At 41.7% G+C, this 21,164-nt stretch overlaps 1 protein-coding gene across 4 annotated transcripts; it reads right to left on the reverse strand.

The window, feature by feature from the left end:
* Positions 1-2,022: 2,022 nt before the first annotated feature.
* On the reverse strand, positions 2,023-21,130 carry impact (impact RWD domain protein). 4 transcript variants are annotated; one of them, XR_013655460.1, is made up of 12 exons: positions 20,935-21,130; positions 17,211-17,339; positions 17,076-17,128; positions 16,888-16,950; positions 16,660-16,745; positions 12,473-12,604; positions 12,310-12,404; positions 11,579-11,652; positions 10,182-10,272; positions 6,318-6,481; positions 6,111-6,245; positions 2,023-2,202 (listed from the first exon to the last, which is right to left on the reverse strand). XR_013655460.1 is itself a non-coding variant. In XM_023953971.2 (11 exons), exons 1-11 carry the CDS (start codon positions 20,980-20,982, stop codon positions 2,143-2,145), a joined length of 966 nt encoding a protein of 321 aa, XP_023809739.1. In that variant the 5' UTR covers positions 20,983-21,129; the 3' UTR covers positions 2,023-2,142. The 4 variants fall into 4 exon arrangements, 3 of the variants coding, with proteins under 3 accessions (XP_023809739.1, XP_023809737.2, XP_078801722.1); XM_023953971.2 differs by lacking the exon at positions 6,318-6,481 and having other exon boundaries at positions 20,935-21,129; XM_023953969.2 differs by lacking the exons at positions 6,318-6,481; positions 20,935-21,130 and adding an exon at positions 20,782-20,928.
* Positions 21,131-21,164: the final 34 nt, after the last annotated feature.

A 21,164-nucleotide genomic window follows, 5' to 3' on the forward strand; every position in this document is an offset into this window, starting at 1 on the left:
AAACGCAAGAAACACTTATAAATAACCCTTGTGCTATCCTAGGCACTTTAACATTGGGAGGTGGGTCATCTAGACCCACTAGACAGTGCTCTGAACTTTTTTTCTTCAATGATTTGTGATCTTCACTGGTGTCCATGGATTACATAAAATCTTTCCACCTTTATCCACTTTTGTCATGGTAGGGAGAACACGTCAATGGTCATCTTGACCCCATGGGATAGCACAAGGGTTAAGTACTGTCTGTATCTAGAAAAAGCCACCTTTCCATTGGTGTCAGTGGGACTCCTCTTTGAAACCAGCCCCCATTAGTCAAAGTAATAAATGTTGTACATGCAGGGTTTGAGTTCTGCTGTAAATGGACCTGGTTTTCTCAAATTAAGTTTGTAACCCAAACATGTGGCATCTGCCCTGCTTTCACACCAAATGATAAATGACTTCCTTAAAGTCTATATCTTCAAAAATCTTCTTTCTATTTTTGTTTATGGGAGTCCATGCCTCAGCTTTATAAAGTTGTGCAGTACCAAACAATCAAGGCCATTTGCTCCCACAAAGTTCCCACAAAAGCAGATGGGCTTTTCACAAAGAAGGAAGTCCCTGAATATCAAACCAGACATGAAAATGTTCTGGTAAATTAAAAACGTGACCAAAATGAGACAATGGGTACACACTTCAAACCATCTTCACAAGGGTATTTAAAACATTTCAATGTCTGTTTCCTTTTTTCATTAACAAAAAAGAATAACTCTAAACACGTTTAATGTTTGTGTTTGTTCAGAACTTCCAGACTTGATCAGAATCTGTGTGTTCTTCAGTAATGTTCGGTCCGCTGGCTGAGGCTGAGGCTACCTACACATCCATTCTTTGAGAGACGCGCCTCTAGGAGGTTAGGGAACCACCATCCTCAGCAATGTTGTTGCTTTCCGGGTGAGCTCTGTGCCTCCTGGGTTGAATCCACCTGGGACGGTCCAGAGGACTCCCCTCTCCATCTCCTCACCCACACCTGCTTTCAGGTGACGTCTCCCTTCAGGTACCACCCATCATTTGTTATTGATTTGGGATTAGTCTTCAACTTTCACATGCAACTTGACTTCCTTTTCAGACACTGACATCTCAAGAAAACCTACGCCTGCCACAGATAGCTTTCACCTTCACCATACGTGCAAAATGATGTTATGACTTGTATACTTGCATTACTGCTGCGGCAAAGATGCCAGAATTCCAGGTGGCGGGTTGCCACAATCAACAGCAGCAAATGTTTTTATGTGAAACTTTTAACTTGACAGATAATTATTCCCCTCAGCCAAAAATTAGTGTTTCACAAGTCAAACAAATATGATTAAGGGCTGTGAGGATTGGGTTCAGTGTGATGGCAACTTGTCAGGAAGAAATTAGTCTTTGCTAAGTCAATTAGCTGTAATCATTCCCAATGGCTGAAGACGTGTGTGGAAATTCAGATGTGTCGAGACGCCGTGTTCTTGGTATCGCATCGCTTGTGGATGTTTTGTACCACACATGCAAGTCAAGGTTGATGAAAGTCAACATTTTTTAGATCAAAGGCAGTTATTCTGAAAATCCAACTTAAGCGCACCGATAATCCTCGTGCAGTAAGGAAGGTCTGGGGTGGTCGATATGCAGGCTGGATCTCCGCTGAGTGGAATGGAGTGTCACCAAAGCAGAAGTGAGAAGAGAAATCTCAGAGGAGCCAAAGTGACGTGCACGTTCCAAGAAAAACGGCACGAGTGGAAAGTGGAATATTTACGGGGCCTGAAGTTCATGTCAGATGCTTGGAGCATTTGTGTGGGTGAAACTCTGTGAACTTGGTTTGTTGAGCAGTAAGACTGTGAGCATATTCCTTGGGAATGATGGATCTGTTGTGTGAATTCTGCTCTCTTGTATATTCAGCTGAAAGATTAACGAGCAGTTGCTGGCACGAATCCAATCTTCAGCTCCACAGTGTTGCTGTTTTCTCAAATTCTGCTTCAATAATTCTCATCCAAGTCTGACGGATAAAAAAACACAAAGTTTGTTGATGCCAGAGTCTGTTTTAATGAAGGCTTTAGCTCTGTAAACATGCAATGCTTCCGTCCATCTGTTTAAGGTAAATCCAAATGAGACCAAAGTCCTTCTGAATCTGATCCCGTTTCATTTAGTCTTTCTGCTTTTTGCTCTTTTGGTCTTTGCTCCTGATTTGGCAGCCTCATTCTGTGAAACAAGAGGAGAGGGTTAGAGAACGAGCCGCCTAATGTTTATTTTGTCCTCCCACTTCGTTTAATGGCGGCGTTTTCTGAGCAAAATATTTCACGGCTCCTTTATAGTTCGTGACAGACTCTTATGCTTAAACTCCTGCTGTGTGTGCAAATGTGCAAATTACAATGTAGTGATTGACATGCACCACACTGTTCTAAAGTATTCCAGTAATTTCATCAAACCAAACATTGCACTCCTAAGTACTCTTATAAAACATCTTCCTCTAATTATTATGCCGACAAACCGGGATGCCAACTCGTACGCGCAGCAGGGTGACCAAAGTTTACTAAAATGAGACAAATCTTCAGGATTTAGGCACTTCTTTCACAACCCATGACGTTTAAAAATCTTTTGGATTTTTAAAAAAAGAGTGTGCTCTTAATGGTGGTATTAATTGTAATTCCCTACATTTTGTAGAAGTGTTTAACTTAAAGAAAAAAAGGTATAAAACTCCTGTCGTTCGTTTTTAAAGACAAAAGTAAATGTCAAATACATTTGATGATTAAATTAGAATTTTTTGCATTGTGATCCAGTTCATGTTTCTGATGCAAAACAAAAAACCCATCTGTGAGTTACTCCCACTTTTAATCCAGGCCTGGTTTAATGGTGTCAAACTCCAAGATTTGAGAAAATCGTCAGATAATCGTCAGCTCATTTAATTGCACTGCTTTCTCCTGTGCTCTTAATCCCTCGGTGGTGAATAATGAATGTCCCTCCGTGTGGATTTCTGCCTTTGTTCTTTCTGTTTTTTACTGGGTGACCCTGCACACACAGCTACAGTCAGCCTTCTCTGCTCTCAGTGAGGATTCAAATCCTTTGAGAGGAAAACATATTCATAAAAAAATGAGTCTTTTCTTTCAATTCAAATCTTATCTGTCTGCTGGTTAGGCTTTAGAAAGAACGCGCTAGACAACTGCAGCTTTAAAGCTAATGAAATGCTTTAATTGAATTCTTGAATAGAAAGCAGGAGTACACTGCTCTTTTTATTGATTTATCAAAGAGTCGTGGCAGCCATCAGCTTTCCATGCAGATTCTGGTTCTGTATGGGTATAACTTCTCCAGGCAGCTTAATTGGATCTTTCACTTCCCATCACTGTTCAGATGCATGAGAGCGAGCCAGTGTTTCCGCACCAAAACCCTGGAGTCCAAATTCACTATTGTCTGTCTTTATAAAGTTCAGTCAAAGAAGTTTCAAACTCTCTCTGATATCAGATCTCGATGTTTTTCAAAGACCAAGTAGAGATAATATCAGGCGACACTTTCTAGTCTGTGTTGAATAATCGATCTTATATGAGCATTAATATTTAATGTTTTCATCAAACATGAAAACATTAAATATCAAAGCTCTCAGCTCCCTTAACGTGGTCCTCTTGGCTCAGTCTGGTTTAAGAATGGCCACGTTTTTTTGGATTAGTCAGCTCAGACCGTGAGGCCAGCGGGTCATGGATAATGTTGCAGGTCCCTCTAACCTCCACCTGGATTCATACACAGATTCCTCATAAATTGAAATCAGTCAGCGTTCACAAACACAATGACAGCAACATACATGTAAAGTTGATCATGTTTAGGGGATCTTTCACATTTGGTTTCCTCAGAAGGTCTGTTTGGTTTGCTTAACGGGAAATCTCACCAAATCTCTGGGAAGACCAAAGGAGTGAACCTTTGTTTTGGGTTGTAGAGAGGAGGGGCTGCACCTTGACTGAGTCCGGGAACTGACATGGGTAAAATAATTGAAATAATTAACTAGTGCGAACGAAATAATTATTCACGTGATTAGCCATTCATAAACACGGATGTTAGTGATCCTTGGATTTACAGCAGATTCACATTTCTGTCTGTGTGTGTCTCATTACATTGCATTAAGGACATGGAGGATGTTTAGAAATCAAATTTATTTATTTTAAAAAGCACAAAAGCCTCGGTAATCTCGTCCCTATGTCTGCGTTCATTCACAGTCTGTCCCGGTACGCACGCCATTCTGCTGCAAAAGCCACTTTCCGCCGCTACTTCCATGTCTCTGTGATCCACATTCGTTCAAGAGAGGAAAAATAAAAACAAGAATGATCTATTTATTATTGTCTCCATGAAAATAAAAAAAATATCATAATATTTAGGATGCCCAAGCTTGCTGCTTCCCCATACTGCAGCGATTCCGCGGACATGGGTCGCTCGAGCTTTGCATCACACATATCCCATAATGCATCTCGACCAATCAATATGTCCCTGTAACTGTGGTGCCTTCAAAGACAACAGAATAAATGTTAAATATTCCGTGGGAACGAAATATTATTTTGTGGGAACGCCATATTTATTTATGCTCCCCATGTCAGATCCCGGGCTCCGTACATCTAAACAGGAGTGCAGGTCTTTTTTAGCGGCTACCTTAAGGGACATCATATAAATGGAATCTATCATTGTTGTGCGTGTGGTAAGTGTATCATGAAGTATTTGTAAGGATAATGGAAGTTACACAAACATATGACGTACGGGTGATGGTGCCGTACGGGTCCCTTTACGCAGCACGCTAGTTGTTAATGAGGCTAATTATTAACGACTGGCTCCTTACTGACTGCAATGCTGCATGCACGGGGTGTGCACGTGATACATAAGGGCCTGTAGGATGTCCACAGAAACTATACTCGGTCTAATTTCCTCATTTGTAACAGTCAGGAGCAAATAGGGGACGTGCAAGAGGACACGCCTCTTTCACGTGAACAGCACTGACGGGTTCTTTGTGCAGGGTTAGAGGGGCCTAGAAAAACTGAAAAAATCCGTACGACACACCTGCCTCTCACCCACTTCCCCCAACTTACCCTTACGTGTTGTATAAGTGTTCACTACGACCTGTCGTCCACATCGTGCCCGTGGAAAAAATGTGGATGAACATTTTCGCCCAACAGGCTCACAGGACACCTGTGTGTCCTGCACAGATTTGCCCATTTTTTGCCCACACATTGAGGGCAGTCGGCACAAAGGCGTTTACTGAAGAGTGACTCGAGAGCTCCGCATTTTTGACATTAAAAACTTTCCACAATGAGAATTTTGGAAGCACGAAATAAAGACTAATGAGGTAATGGTGCCTCAGTATTTACTTAGACTGGGGGGACTGGCTCCACCTTCAGCTGAATTACACCTCTGACCCCTTTGCACCACTTAGGACAGGGCTGCTCATTCCTGGTCCTGGAATCCTCCACCCTGCCGGTTTTCCAGATCTCCAAGTCCTGCTAGCTGCTGATTAGCTCAATCAGATGTCTCCACATTCTGATTGAATGGACACACCTGGTTCAGGTAATCAGCAGCAAGCAGTGCAGGGAGAGCTGGAAAACAGGCAGGCTGGTAGATCTCCAGGACCAGCAGCCCTGACTTAGGATCTTTCTTTTAAAGGACATTTGATTTTTGCACCTCATAGAACAATCCATGAGCTTGAAACAAGGTCTTGTGCAGAGGTGTTGAGTTCTCCCTCCAAAGTCAGCAGGCGTGACAAAGTCGTCAATCTGTGTTTGACATCTGAGGCTGAAGTCTCAGATGTCAAATCTCAGAAGTCTGAACGCTTCTTCAAAAAAAAAGTTGGTCATTTTTCCAAGGAATATTTTTTTAAGATGTTGTTAAGATAAATAGAGCTAAGGTGTAGTGTCTGAAACATCAAGTGATTTAGCATTCTGTAGTAAAATATTCACAGACTCTCATATTCACATTGTACGCTTTGTCATAAAACTATGTTTGAGAGCTACTTTACTGTAAAACTACTGTAAAAGCAACTGAAGCAGGATCCCGGGTCAATCCATGAGACATGCAGGATAGCGGGAGGCGTCCTGCAGCCAAAGAGGCGGAGCAAAATGCAGAAGGTCCAGAGAGGGTCTCACCACTGAAGCAATGTAGCCCTCCTCCACCAGGATGTTTCTAGCGCAGTTGTTGATGTGCTTGAAGCGGTCAGGGCCCAGCAAAATGCCTCCATACCAGCGGGACACAACAACCATGACATTGCGTACGTCCAGAATCTGAGAGACATGACAAATAAGTGTGAAGTTGTGAGTTGAGCCACAGACAAACGTGATAAAGTGGGATTTCACCTTTCCCTGATGGCTGAGTGTTTGACAGCAGCAGTGTGAGAGCGGCAGAAGTGTCCCAAAGTTTCGCCGTCTTAAGCTGCTGATGTAAGGCTGACAATCTGATAATCAAATGTGGAGGAGGGTGCGTGTTCTCTTGAGTCACGGATGCCATGATTGTGTTGCATCTGCATGAGCAGCAAAGCTCAGAAAGGCTTTCATGACCTGCTAGCACATCCCACATCCCTGATCAGCGTCTTGACTCTCTGAGGCAGCAGTGCTCATGAGCAGCTGTTTGGCAGAGCACTTCGTTCTGCTGGAGGAGGCCTCCGCCAGCCTAAAACACCTTCTAACAACATTACAAACAGCAGAGGAGCCTTTTGACAAAGTCTGAGATGTTTTTTCCAGATAAGAAAGATATAATAAGGTTATGCACTGAAAGAGAGAGGTGCAGAGGAAGAGAGCTCAGAGCAGAATAAACAGCATTTATCTTCCAACCATCACAGACTGGATGGGAACAGAGACTCAAAGCAAAGAAACTAGGTTGAGGCGAGAGCTCTTCATGTAAATGCCTCAGGACACTGATTGTCACAAGAAGAGGACTAATCAGAAATGAGCAGAAATAACCTGTTTTATTATTCTAAGGATAGCTCATCACTCTGTACACTCAGTTCCTGCTTTACTATCTGCACTACATTCTACTTTGAGAAAAAAGTTCAAATCCAATGTCAACTCTTCATTTCTATTCTACTTTTCTATTTTTACATTGTTACATGGTACATAACCAGTGGCTCTACCAAAGGCTTCAGCAGAGCATCAGAACGCTGGACAGAAAAGCTTCAGAAAAGAAAAGGACTTTTTGAGATTTAGGATTGTTTGGTCGATTTTCCTCAAAACAAAATACGTGAGGATGAAAAACTCGAGAGTAGAATAATCTAAAGCGATATCTCAAGAAATATCCCCAAAAAGGTCAAACTTTAGGGTGAGTGAGCCTTTCCAAAGGAAAATGACCCCCCCAGTATACCTCTGAATCAGTCGCAGAGTCTTAGGAACAACAAAGTGAGGATATAACAGAGCCTTGACCTCAATCTCACAGAGAATTTGTAGGCTGCATTAAAAAAGGTGTGTCGGCATGAAAGCCTGTCATTTTGGGCTGAGCGCCTCGACTTCAGATCTTCACCTGTATCTTCAAATCGTTTGTTTTTCTGCAGGAAAGTTTCATCCTGATGAGGATGGCTGCGGCTCACTGGGTGGAGCAGCTTCTTCATGAAAAGTTCAAACCCGCCCCTCCGGTAAGTCATTGTGTTGAAGCTAAATAAAGTCTTCTATTGGCTGCTTTGAATCAGCTAAGTACTGTTGTTTTTTTAACTTGTCCTGATCAAACAGATCAGAGCTGGAGGCCTCTTGTGTTGGACAGATATTACTGTTAGAAACGGGGGTCATGAATCGTCTGACTCATGAGGTGTATATTTGTATAAACCCCTTTTGTGATTGAGGCTAAACCTTATTTATGTTAATTTTGTTTATGTACTCTCTTTTTTGACCGGACGGAAAATAGAGGAGAGAAGAAGAGATGCTGGAGGTTTATCCTTATTGCTGTCAGGTGTAGATGTTTGTAAAAAGGGTGGGGCCTGTCCACACACACACTGAAATATGACAAACATACCTGTTGGTTCCAAAAAAGCGTTCACACAAACTGACTGTATGAGACAACTGGACTGAGCGAGTGTGACATCACCCATTGAAAACACATTACGCTCCAGTGAAATGAAGCCAATTCAGTCACCTTTTTCCTGCAATACGGGCCACGTTGAAGCTAGACGACAGTGATTAGTCCAAGTCGGTCTGAGTCACGTTTCTATGGCAACTGCTGTCACCAATCAGGAGTAACCTTCTTGAAAGTCCACTGAAAGCGGCTCTGGAGAATCTGTCAAACATTTGAGGTTTACTGAGGCATCTGATTGGTCAGTTTATAACTTGCAATTTAGAAAAAAATATCATGACAAAAATGAGGATTAACTAGAAGATGTTAAAAAAGGTCAAATCAAGAATGTTTATTCTGGCCAACAGAAGGACGGAGTAACAGCTGTTTATGTCTCTATACAAGTCTATGGGATTTTGGCTTCTTGGAGCCAGCAGGTACTTCCTGTTTGGAACGCCAGAGGGGAGGGGTCACTCCGTCCAGTTCTCTGTATACAGTCAATAAGTACACAATACAAATACAGCTCACACGCACATACTGAACTTATGACACCTGTGCTCAGGCGAGTGTCTGTTTTCTACTGTGGTGGATGATGGTGTTGTTAGCCTCACACCAACACCCCCGCCGAAGGGGAGGCAGCAGTGGCAGCCAGACCCCCCCCCCCCCCCCCCCCAGACACCTGCACAGGATGTCTGGAGCATTAAATGCTCTTTAAGGTTTGGTAGATTTGATATGGACGACTTTTCTGAAAAAACCTTTTTAGTTAGTCAGTTAAGCCTTTATCTGCCCAGAAAGGTAAATGGAGAACAATTTCTCATTTCCAACGAGGACCGGAGTTTGAGGCCACAAAAACCTCCCTGCAGATCTAAACATTTAGGGCGTTACTCCTGAGCGGAACCTGACTGCTTCAGCTGTGAGGGAGCCATTCATCTACATTCAGCGCAGCAGATCTCAGGCAAAATTCCAACGGATCATTTCACAGTGATTTCTGTCCCACCAGCGCATACGGCTGCTGCCTCCTTCTGAATGAATATGAACTTTAACACAAGACACAGATCTCATTTGGAGAAGCTCTGACACCGTGCAGCACCGCCGCTCGATGAGGATGACAGAAGCGCTCCGAATCACTGCAGAGCTGCTGAAACCAAAACCCTTCTCTGTCGCCACCAACCTCACGCTGGCCTCCATTCAATAGGGAAACAAAGGGTGTGAGGACAATTGCACAATTTCGTGTGATGTGGGCGTGTGTGTGTGTGTGAATCACAGAGCCATCTGACGGCAACAGCCCAGTGACAAGTGCCTGTGTAAAATCTGAAATTAAAGAATTAAGAACAAAGCAAAAGCTGTTCAGCCAAAGCTCTTTTCTAGACTTAGAACTTCTGAAATCAAACCAAAAAGCCTTCGCCATCAGGCGAAAATAAAGCGTTACACTTACTAACCCACCACTTTCATCTGAAAATGCTTCATTTTTTAAATAAATGATCCGCTTAAGGGTTTTGGACCCCCAGATCTAAACTCTTTCTTTGGGGGTGGGGGAAATAATGTCCACCCATGTCTGCAGATCTTTATGGATGCAGGGTGACACCTAGCACAGGCAGAACAGCAGATCTGGAGCTGGTAAATGTCAATCAGCAATCATTTATTTTAATATTCCACATCTGTGCCTATCCTGCTGAGCCGTGCTATAAAATCTACACTGTGAAATGCCTGATCTGCTTAAGTAATACAAACTCGAAAGACTAATAGACCATTGAGTGGCTCTTTTTCAATGCACCTCATCAATCTCCTGATTCAAAGTCTGCAAATTACTGTTGAAAAGAACGTCTATACATATTATGTCCTGTTTATAGACACATACATCATTTGACAGGATTTCAATCTTGGAGTACCATCAAAACCTTTTTCTATGAATCGGCTACAAACGTCTTTAGGTGAATACACTGCGAGTCTGTGGATGGCTCCTTACCAACAACAGTACGAGCTGCGACGCCAAATGAGTTTCTTGAAACAAACACAAAGTAGGCGTGCCGTAGTTCAAAGGAAGCTAGAGGCAGGGAAATCTTGTAGCTCCTCAGCACAGGCTTATGTCTTTTGCTCTGAACTACTTCCAGGATCATTGACATTTTCAGCCAAAACCACGGTTTAATGTGCAGCTGAGGAAGGATTTCATTGAATAAAATGATAACCTGCAGTAAATGGAGCAATCTCCCCCCCGCAGCCGTCTCGCCGTCGTCCTCACAGTCCTGCAGGAAGCTGTTCTTGTCCTCGCAGTAGATCCTAAAACAGACTTTCAGAGTGTCAGAGTGCCAAGACACATTCCAGCTGGAGAAGTTTGTTCGCCGTCTAAATGTTAACATCTCCTCCCTGGGAGTAATGATCACGCTGGCAGGGCCCCAAGATCGCCACTCTGACCTCATTAGAGCATTTTAAGCACATCCACACGGGCATAAAGGAAAAAAAAGAAAAGATGACCCTCACAGAGAATGCCCCAAAAGCCTTCACTTACCCTGATGTGTCTCATTATTGACCTTTAAAAGCATCACTAAGGAGACAGCACAACACAAACCCAAATTTCAGAGCGTTTTTCAGGCTTTACCCGTCAGGAAGTGGGCGTTACAAGCTTAGGTTTCAGTGTGTGATCCCTGCAGTATTCACTTAGCAAAATGCACAGAATCTGTATGTAAACAGTCTAAATCCACACAAAGTACAACTGTCAGCAGAAGCTGCACGCTGTCAATCAAATGGACAACTCTGTCATGCAGAGTTTCTGAGCAGTTTATGGACATTTAACAAGCTTCATTTTAGTTGATATAACTTTTATTTAAATCATTTATTTCTCACAGTTAGATGAGATCTAACATTTGCTTTAAACAATGAACTCAGGAAAACACAGCCTCCCGTAATGTGTGATGGGTAGACTTTGTACAAACTCAGGTGTTTTACGGTTCAATCGTGTTCACATGGGTTCTTTTATTGGTACTTTTATTGTTGTTTACGATGATCACGTTCTCATGAGGCTTCTGCAGAGCACAGTGAGGGGGCATAATCAGATATGCACAAATCCATAAAGCAAGAAAACACATGGAGAGGTCAAACTAGAAAAATGAAAACACCAAATCCATGTAAATCCAAAGGAAACAAATGTTTAAACATAAAATTGTGGTTTGGAAATTCATGCTTTTTTAAAGTCTGTTTTTAATCGTCTTTTTTTTTTGCTTTTTAAATAAATGGATAACCTCTTCCTCCACAACCCCCCATGAACCCCCACCAGCGCTGCTATTCCTTACAGGAGCTTTCTGCTAATGAAATAAACATTTGCCTTTTTAATTGAATATTAGCCACAACATGTCACTGTGCATATTTAGAGATGTGGTTTTCTTATTGGCAGATGGATCGAACCATGGATGAACCTAAACAGTTTCAAACGTTACTTTGTTTTGCCTAACTGGACATTTTTTGAGACGCTTTTTTAAGCAAATTCCAGTCAGTGTGACTCGCCATACCCAGGGGCTTCATTTTATAAAATCAGCCCTGATTCCCTTAGACTTACGGTTTCACTCTAAATGTATGCCACATTACCAACCTGTATGCATAAATATTATGAGTGGCACTGGCAATCTTCTTATTCATATAAAGCTTCTCCAGGACCATTTTCACCTGAAATGGAAAAAAGGGGAGAAAGGCTGATTGAGTGCACCTCTTTGATTATCAATGGGAAAACAAAAGTGTTACAGTGGCTATCTTTTAGGATATCTTTTCAGGTGTCTGACGCTGCTGAGGAATGCACTAACGTGGTGCCCAGCAGTCTCTACACGTTCTTCAATGAAAAACACGTCACGCTTGTTTTGTCAGTGGTGTCTAGCTTGTTTATTCTGTGAAATGATATCCTGAAGTTGTCTTACTTAACATTAGAATGCTGTGGAGAATTAAACGAGGCACAAATTCTCCCTAAATGACGTTGTTTTAGGTGCTGAGAGCAACACTTTCAGACGGATCTGTTCTGTTCATTATCTCTGAAAGCAAACGCGTTTCTGTTCAAATACCAATTCAGAGCAGGTGGAAGCTTTTAGGAGGAGCCACACTGATATTATCTTTCAAGACGGAGCCACAGGATTTTTACATTTTGTCAAGCTGTCGCATAAATTACCAGATTTGTTTCTAACTGATAGGATGCTAATGGTGGAATTTTCTCTTGAATGTTTGGCTTTCATCCTAATGCCTTCAAATGGGGCCACAGTTCAGGTTGTTTTATTTAAAATTGCATTTGGTTAAGGCTTTAAAGAATGACAATGTGGTCAAATTATTGCACGTTACCTGTCTGGGTGAGACCACGAGGGCCAAATGAGGCTGGAAGGTGCTGCGTCTGTCTGTCACGGGGTTTCCATGTTTTATCAGAGGCAATTCTTCGTCTGCAAAAAAGAACTCCCACACGTGAGATTCAAGAGTTGATCCTGGTTTTTGTGTTGAAGAAGCTTACCGTGTCCCGGATCCATGAAGAGATGTGCATTTTCCGTGTTCAGTTTGAGAGCCATGAAATCTGAGAGGTACTCTTCATCATCATCATCATCTACTCCCTCCTCAGCTGATGTGCTGTCTTTTCCAGGATGTTCTTCAGCAAAAAAAAAAAATCTCATTTTATAAAATGTATGCAAAAAGCCATGAAGGAAGCCTAACTTCAAAACAGACTAACACACATTATGCTTCAGGCTGTCTGAATCAATACAGTGAGATCAAACACCAACTTCTTATGAAAGGAGCTGAAATGAGCTGTGAGAACAACGAGTCAGCACCTCGTCAAGCTAGCAGTGATGAACCTCACGAGTGCCAACAGAACAGAGGAAAACGTCCATGCTTCCCCTTCAGCCTTTATCCATGGAAAGCTGAGACTTGACACACTTTACAAAAATAACTTTTCAGCAAATATTGAAACAAAAAATGAATAATTGTGATGTGGAATTTGCATCTACAGATAAAGGATGGCATGGTCCTTGGGAGCTGCAACCCCTCCTGTTTTCCAGAATTAGCTAAAAGGTCTAAGGTTGTCAAAAGCAATCTGTAGTAAAACTGATTTAAAGACAGTACCAGACTGTCAGAATCAGAACTCTGTCTCCCCCTCTGGTCCCCACTGGGAACCATCTCCAGAGTTCTAACCACACTTCCTGGATGCTGCACACCTGACTCTCATTCACCTAATCAACTGTGGCATGCCTGGGCACTGCACTGGGCTGGGCTAAATGCAAAGTATTATTTGTGCCCCACTGCCTTCCTTACTGAGCATTATATCTGGCCCTGATCTTCTGTCTCCTGACCCAGACTCTGTTTGCCTGCCGCCTGCCCAGACCCTCGCCTGGATTTTGACCAACCTGTCTCTCCTCTGATGCTCTCATGCTTGTTATTAACTCCTGCCTGCCTGAACCTGATTTAGCTTTGTGGACTCTTAGATGAGCTCTTTTATTTTTGGGCGGTTCATTTGTAGTTCTTCCGTAATTTTAACGTGGTTCATTTGTGACCCATTTGTAAATTTTTCATGTACAGACCACAATTTTTCTCACTTTTTCCACATATATTCACGTATGAACAATTTTTGTCCATACATCATCCACAAATTGTATGTAGTGGCTGTTTAATGAACTATACTGATTCCTGACAGTGCGTCGGGGGCAGCTGGAAAAGGACAGTTAATCAATGGAACCAGCATTTGACAGATTTCAGTTATATCCATTTTTTAAATTCATGCCATTCAAAAATGCAATTCTCTGCAAAAACGTATTTAAGATGGCTGAGGGGTTCTCTCTAATCTAAACCAAATGGGCTGACATGGTAGGTAATCGGTAGGTAGGTAATTCTAGTTTCCAAATTCTACTATATCTGTAAAATACCCATGAAACCTGGCTGAGTGTGATCTAAAAAACAGCATGAAAAAAGAAGGTGGATTACTTTTTTATATCAGCAGGAGGGTAATTCCTATTGGATATGTTAGGACAGGGCTGAAGGATGGGCTGCACGGTGGCACAGTGGTTAGCGCTCTTGCCTCACAGGTTCTGAAACAGAACCAAGGTCCCAACGGGGGACCTTTCTGTGTGGAGATTGCATGTTCTCCCCGTGAACACGTGAGTTTTCTCCGGGGACTTCGTCTTCCTCCCTCCCCCCAAAAACGGCTCTAAATTGCTCCTAGGTGTGAGTGTGCATGATTATGGCCGTGCGATAGACTGGCGACCTGTCCAGGATGTCCCCAGCCTTCACCCATGATTGGCTTGGATAGGCTCCAGCAGCCCAGTGAGCCCGGAAACTATTTTGAAGAATGAAAAAAAATTGCAGTTTTCATATTGGGGATGGGGCCATGAACCCCATGCTCTTCCAGAGTATGCATCTGTGTATAAACAAACTGGGCTGACTAAGACATTTCTGTGTGAATGTGATTTAAATTGTAAAAGGGTCCTTGTTGTAAACAAGACCAAAACAATTAATCTCTAATCTCCACCCACCGCACCTCTGATTTACGACACGAAGATTTTTGGATTATGAAATGTCCTCTACTTTCTTTACAAAGAATTTGTCATTAATATCTAAACTTTTTAGGATGTAGATGCAAGCATGACTTGGGATGTGGGGTTGGTGAAAGAAAACATAACCATAAAAAGCTTGCATCTTAAAAAGGGAACTGAAAGTAAATAATTGACACAAGAACTATTTCATATTCCTACAAAATCCTTAATAAGCCTCATTTGGTAAAAAAAAAAACTGCAATAGCATGCAGCAAAAACAGAAACAGGAAATGACAAAAGGAAAACTGAAGGTCTCTCTATCTGGCTGTGATAACAGCACTAGTTTATTCTTTGCAGCCACACAAACACCTAAAGACATGCTGCTAAGATTCATCCCAACCAAGAGCTGAACAAACATCTCGTCCTTTTGTTCAAAGTGGTCCCACTCGCTCAAACGTCATCCTCACATCCAGTCCATCTCCACTCCTTTTTTCATTTCCTGTCCTGTGAAAAGTGCCTTATCAGATTTCCTTCCTCTCTCCCACCATGTGCCTGTCACTCCAACGAGTGAAGCTGTCAGTCCCATAAGGGCCCTGACCAGTTATTCTTATTACCACATGAATCACAGAGAGACGACTTATGACACAACAATGAGGGAGGACGTTTACTTTACACTGCTCATTTCTCAAAGAACACCTCAAGAGGAGTAAAATATTAGATAAGTGGATCTGAATAGAGAAACTCAGCCACTTACTTTACATCAACCTGATTTATGACGCTACGCTGTAAAGAAGGTAACCTCAAGCCTTTTCTCCTTTTAAGGATTCTGCTGAAGTAACAGAGCATTATCTAGATATTGATCTTCATTCAGAGCTGTCACTCAAAGTCAGACAGATTTTCAAAGGCTTTTGTTCTCCTCTTATTACAGTTTCCAACCACGCCAGGTGGAAACGAAGAATTCATTTAGAATAAAAAATATTTGAGTGCACAGATGGTTTAATCCATTATCTCTCCCATAGTAAATGCTGTGACTAATCATAGCAGAGATGGATGGATGGATGGATGGATGGATGGATGGATGGAAGGATGGATGGATCAGTGGATGGATGGATAAATAGAGGATGAGTGGATGGATGGATGGATGGATGGATGGATGGATGGATGGATGGATGGAGGATGGATGGATGGATGAATGATGGATGGATCAGTGGATGGATGGATAAATAGAGGATGAGTGGATGGATGGATGGATGGATACTTGATGGGTGAATGGATGGAGGGATGAATGGATGGATGGAGGATGGATGGATGGATGAATGGATGGATGAATTGAGCCTATCGCAGTTAGTGTTCACCCTAACCCTAAATAGTTCTCTTACTACAAGCATTTACACCCACCGATCATTTAGAGTCACCATTTAACCTATGAAGCATGTATGAACATGCAAACTCTACACAGAAAGAAGCCAGCTGTTAAAGAGGCTGAAGTCCATCAAGGGCTATAAACGTTAAGCTACTGTGACGTCCATGGGGCAGCCGCGGTGCAGTGGTAGAACGGCCAACCTCTGATTTGTAATATCGCGGGTTTAGTTCCCGCCTTGCCCGCCCATGTGTCGAAGTGTCCTTGGACACTGAACCCCATATTGTTCTTAGTGGTTATAGTGTTCGGTTTGGAGCCGCCATCAGTGTTCGAATGTGTGGGTATAGGCCTGCACAATATATCGCAAATTTATTGTTATCGCAATATCAAGCTGTGCAATACGCATATCGCCAAAGTCTGTGAAAATTAGAATAAATGGTTCCCTTAAATGTGCTAAAACAATCTTATGGCAGCTTGAAGTGTTCAACAAATCAAATAAATCCATTTATGCATTTGACCAATCGGTTAGACTAATTTACATTATTGACCAATCAGATGGACTCCTTTACATCAGTGGTCCCCAACCACCGGGCCGCGGACTGGTACCGGGCCGCGGACTGGTACCGGGCCGCGGGAAATTTTGACACCGGGACGCACAGAAAGAAAAAAATAATTTCCATTTTATTGTATTTTTTTCGAAAGAAACGTATTATTTTGAAAAGTGACCGGATTCTCTCTATTACATCCGTAACGCTTAACGCACGTCAATCAAATATCACATCAAACATCACGTGATACACACCTTGCGTTGCACCTCACCTGCTCCTGAGCATTGGGACTTCTCCACAAGAAACTCTCTGACTCTTTCCACCCAAAGGTAGAGGATGCTCTCCCCAGGATGCTCCCTGTTAAAGGGTGGAAGCAGAAAAAAGGCCTGTTTTCTGGTGATATTGCACTCTGCAGCGTGAATAATGAATGCTTTTGTTGTGGCTAATATCTCTCCACAGCATCTCCTTGTGAAGTCAAAAACGATGAGGGAGGACTCACACATAGATGTCTTCCAGGCTGTTTGCCAATTTGACCCTCTCAGGGCCTCGCAACCATGCTGCACTACAAAAGCCATAAGCAAACACAAAGATATTGAGTGGGACGAACAGAGGGCTTCTGAGTGGGAAGCTGTTCTTTCAAATTAGCCGATCTCCCACATATTAAATCTGAAAGGCAAATAAACTTACTTGATCTGGTAGATGGGTGGAGCCGCACTTGGATAATCAGAAGGTAGAATAATCTGATCGGTGACAGGAAAAAAAGGATGGTGAACTGAATACACGACGAAAACGTGCGATGGGTATACAGAGTTGTGTCTGCACCTGTAAACACGCCGTCAGTTTTGGCTCCTCCAAATCACTGGATATTTTTATGCAAAATATTCTGGATGCTTCATCTATCACACACCATTCATCGCCGTAGATAGAAGACAAAGCCTCAACCTCTTCAATCTAAATAAGAAGAAACAGGAAACAAAGCCAAAACATGAATACTCATTTTCCACAGGCATTATTTATTGATCAAGGCCCGCACTGATTATAAACCTGAACCAGGGATTTACAAAAGGTTCATGAACGTCTCACATAAACTTCAATCCATGTATGCAGCTGTTTTTGATCAGCAAAAGAGCCTTACGGATCAAAACACTGTGAAGTTTAACCAAAACATTATTTTTTAAAAATGAGAAAGTAAAAAATATAAAGTAAAGAAAATGGAAATAGGAAGAACAGAAAGTCTGCTCAGTCTTCAGTGGTGAAAACAGTTTGATAGGACTTCACTTAAAAAAAAAAACATCACAGCAAACACAGAACATGTTCAAATATGAGCTGAAAAACAAACACTTGCTGTCTAGACATGAAGACCAAGGTTTGGACCGGACCCGGTGCTGTTTGAGATGCTTCCGTGCAGCTCTAACTGGATGGGGTAAGCTGCCCCCACAAGTTCTCCAAAATAACTGTTTCTTTGAGGAAATGAGGAACAACCGGAACCCCAAAACATGTGTAACAAGACAGAAATGTCTTCATGCAGACAGGTGCCACTCAGGTTTCTGTCATTTCACAAACAACAGCAATGTGTATATGAATCAGTCTTTCCAAGAAAAATGAGGTTTTTATGACCACGGTCAACATCTATAAGGAAAGAAAAACAGCTGGTCATATTATAATGCACAGGGATGCTATCTCTTTAATAAATGGATAACATAATGTTGACAAACTGGCTCACATCTAGCCCCATTTCCTTCTTGGTTTAGTCAGTCTTAATCAATCGTCTGCTTTTGACAGGAGGTGCTACACAAAGAAGTGTCCACATTTCTACAAGTTAAGGTTTAATATTTTGAAATCCATAAAACTGATGAATAAAAATGTGAATTGGACCAACTCTGATGAAAATGGTGTTTTAAATGTGTTCTTGTAGATTTTTCTCATGGTGGAGGACACATTAGAAGAAACTCTGAAAAAAATGGTGTTTGAAGAAAAGCTTATTTGTGATGTAGAAAATAAGCTGGGCGCGTCTCGCGCTCACCCCTCAGCCCACTCATGCTCTGGTGTGCATGAGGAGCAGAGAGATGACGGAGAATCAGCAGAGAAATACAGTTTAGATGTTAGCATCTGGCTCCAAACATTGCTCATTATTTTGGTTGCACCGCTAATGTTAGGTTGGGATTGTAAGGGGCTGTTAGCTAGCAGAAGAGCATGTAAACTGAGAGCTCTCAGCAATGGGGAGAGGAAAGGTGGGTGGGGTTACTCTATAGTCCCGCCCACAACTCAGAGGTGAATTTCTGCTGAACTCCTGGCACTCTGCAGATACTATGTCCTAGAAAATAACTTTTTAGGCTAAAAATTGAATAATCTTAATTAAAAGACCACTGGCAACACTTTTACAGTCAAGAGAAGATTAAGTCCATACGCCACGGCTCCACTTTAGGCCGTCTCCTGAAAGAATCCAAATCTTCATGGCCGTTTAGAATGGTAATTACAACAAAATAAAAGCATTTTTGGCTTTAGAACAGTCTGAATTGATGGGTGCTCTCCTTCATAGGGCATCCCACAGGGTTTTCTTGTCAGACTTCTGCTCTTTTCTCTGGTTTTCTTGCTCTTGGGTTCATGATCAGTTTTCAATTTATGCAGCTCACAGGATGTGCAACTGAAATAAAATACACATTTGATAAGTTCTCTAACAAAGTGTCTTGAAGAAACTCGGGATGATGTCAGAAAAACTGAAAATCGTGGCAGAAAGATGCCAAACGTGCCCTCTACTTCATTTATAGCCAATTTTTAAAGGTTTCAAAAGCAGTGTTGGGACTAACGGTATTTAAGTAGAACTGCGTTACTAACGGCATTACAAGTTAAGCAACTGAATAATCTAACCAATTGCTTTCATCCCCGCTACAACGCCGTTCTAATTACTTAGTATAAACCGTGGCGCAGTTCTTCACAATTTGATGATGTGGTGTAACCCTTGTGCTATCTTAGGCACTTTAACATTGGGAGTTGGGTCATCTAGACCCACTAGACAGAGCTCTGAACCTTTTTTCTTCAATGATTATGTCTGAATTCCCACCCTACCCTCTAACTACTAAAAACTATCTAGTGCCCTGGATTTTAAAAGCAATTCGGATACCACGCTCACTGCTTTTTTTTTTTTTAAACAGCAAATATGACATCACTGATTTCAAAAAGTGAAAATCCTATTGTTTTACAATGACTAATTATGAATCTGCTGTGTTCTTATGATGAAAACATTGATGGTTTATTTTAAAAAATAATTTATATTAATTTTTTGGCAAATATTATTCAAACGCAATGCATTGTGTTCTCTATTCACCAATCTAGTGAGCCTCAATGCACCAGTGGGACTTCTGGGAAACTCCTAGGACACTGGATTTTAGAATTGTAGATTTGGACAGTGCTACAAAATGGCGACAAAGCAGCACTGTTAAAACAAGACAAACTGTATTTTACAGTCCAGTAATTCACACAGACCTCAACAAATCTATAACAATGTTGTGTTGTGGAAATCCTGCTGAATACAGCGAATCAGTCATTGAGAGCTGGACTTTCCCCTTCCTGCTGTAACACGTTCATAAAGTAAATTTATGACAAGAGTACAACATCAAATATGCAGCTAAAAACGTCATTTCATAGGATACTTGAAATGTTTGTTGATACTAGAAACTTTTACTTTTATTTCTATACAAAGTTTTTTTTCCTTATCATGTAAAGTTAATATTCTTATATGTGTATTTTTCTTGTTGCAGTTTTGATCATTCTGAATGACAATGTTAGAGTTCAGGTGAAGGAATATATCAAAATGACTGACGTGAAGAGAGATTTTAAGTTACAAATTATTTTTGTTGATGGTTTTGCATTTTTGTTTTCTCCCTTTTTAACTGGAATTGCTACTATTTTGTTTATTTAAACACAAATTAGGATTACTCAAATAAGTTGACACTTAAAACCTTCATGATGAGTTTATTAATATTATCATTTATGCATGGCTTGTTGCAGTGTTGTTGTGTGATATTTCTAATAAATACATATTTAGATTTATACACTTCAATCCCCTCTCTCTACTGTAATTAGTTGGCAGAACTATACCAGAATACTAGAAGTGTCACTTTCATTGACTTTTTATGTCAAAATGTCAAATTATGTCAAATGTGTTGCCGTGATTTAACTGGCAAAGTAATTGGAGTAGTTATTTGCAGAGTAACTGACTAATTACTTTTAAGATACAGTAACTGAGTTACTAATTGAATTACTTTTGGTCAATGTAACTAGTAACTCTAACTGATTACTTTTTTTAAGTAAGATTCCCAACACTGTTCAAAGTAAGCTGAATAAATTGACAACATCGTCAGCCCCTGAGTGCAAACCAGTGAGTGTCAAACACCTCCATGTTTGTTGTCTGTGTCTGCCCTGCAGCTCTTCCTGCATGGATGAGGAGCGCAGACCTGCAGCGTCTGCCGCCTGCACTGCAGCGCCGCGTGCCGCAGCTGCTGCCATCATGATCTGCCCCTCGTGTGCTGAAAGCCTTTGGTCTTACTTGAGCCTGTAGGTCTGCTTCATTCTCCTCTTTAATGAGGCCCGCCATCTATCATCGTGTAACTGTCAGATCTCCACGCCTGCAGCTGATCATGTGATGGTCATTACAGTGTTAGGCACTTTCATCAACCACATCCCGACGTGGATCCGACTTGCTGCACTACCTTGAACCCGGGAACCGGAAGTTGCAACAAAGTCTTCCGGGTTTTTCTTTCTAGCATTAGCAGACCG

This window comes from Oryzias latipes, chromosome 4 (genome assembly GCF_053564925.1).
Source record: "Oryzias latipes strain Hd-rR chromosome 4, Olatipes_Hd-rR_3.1".
NCBI classification, from domain to species: Eukaryota; Metazoa; Chordata; class Actinopteri; order Beloniformes; family Adrianichthyidae; genus Oryzias; species Oryzias latipes.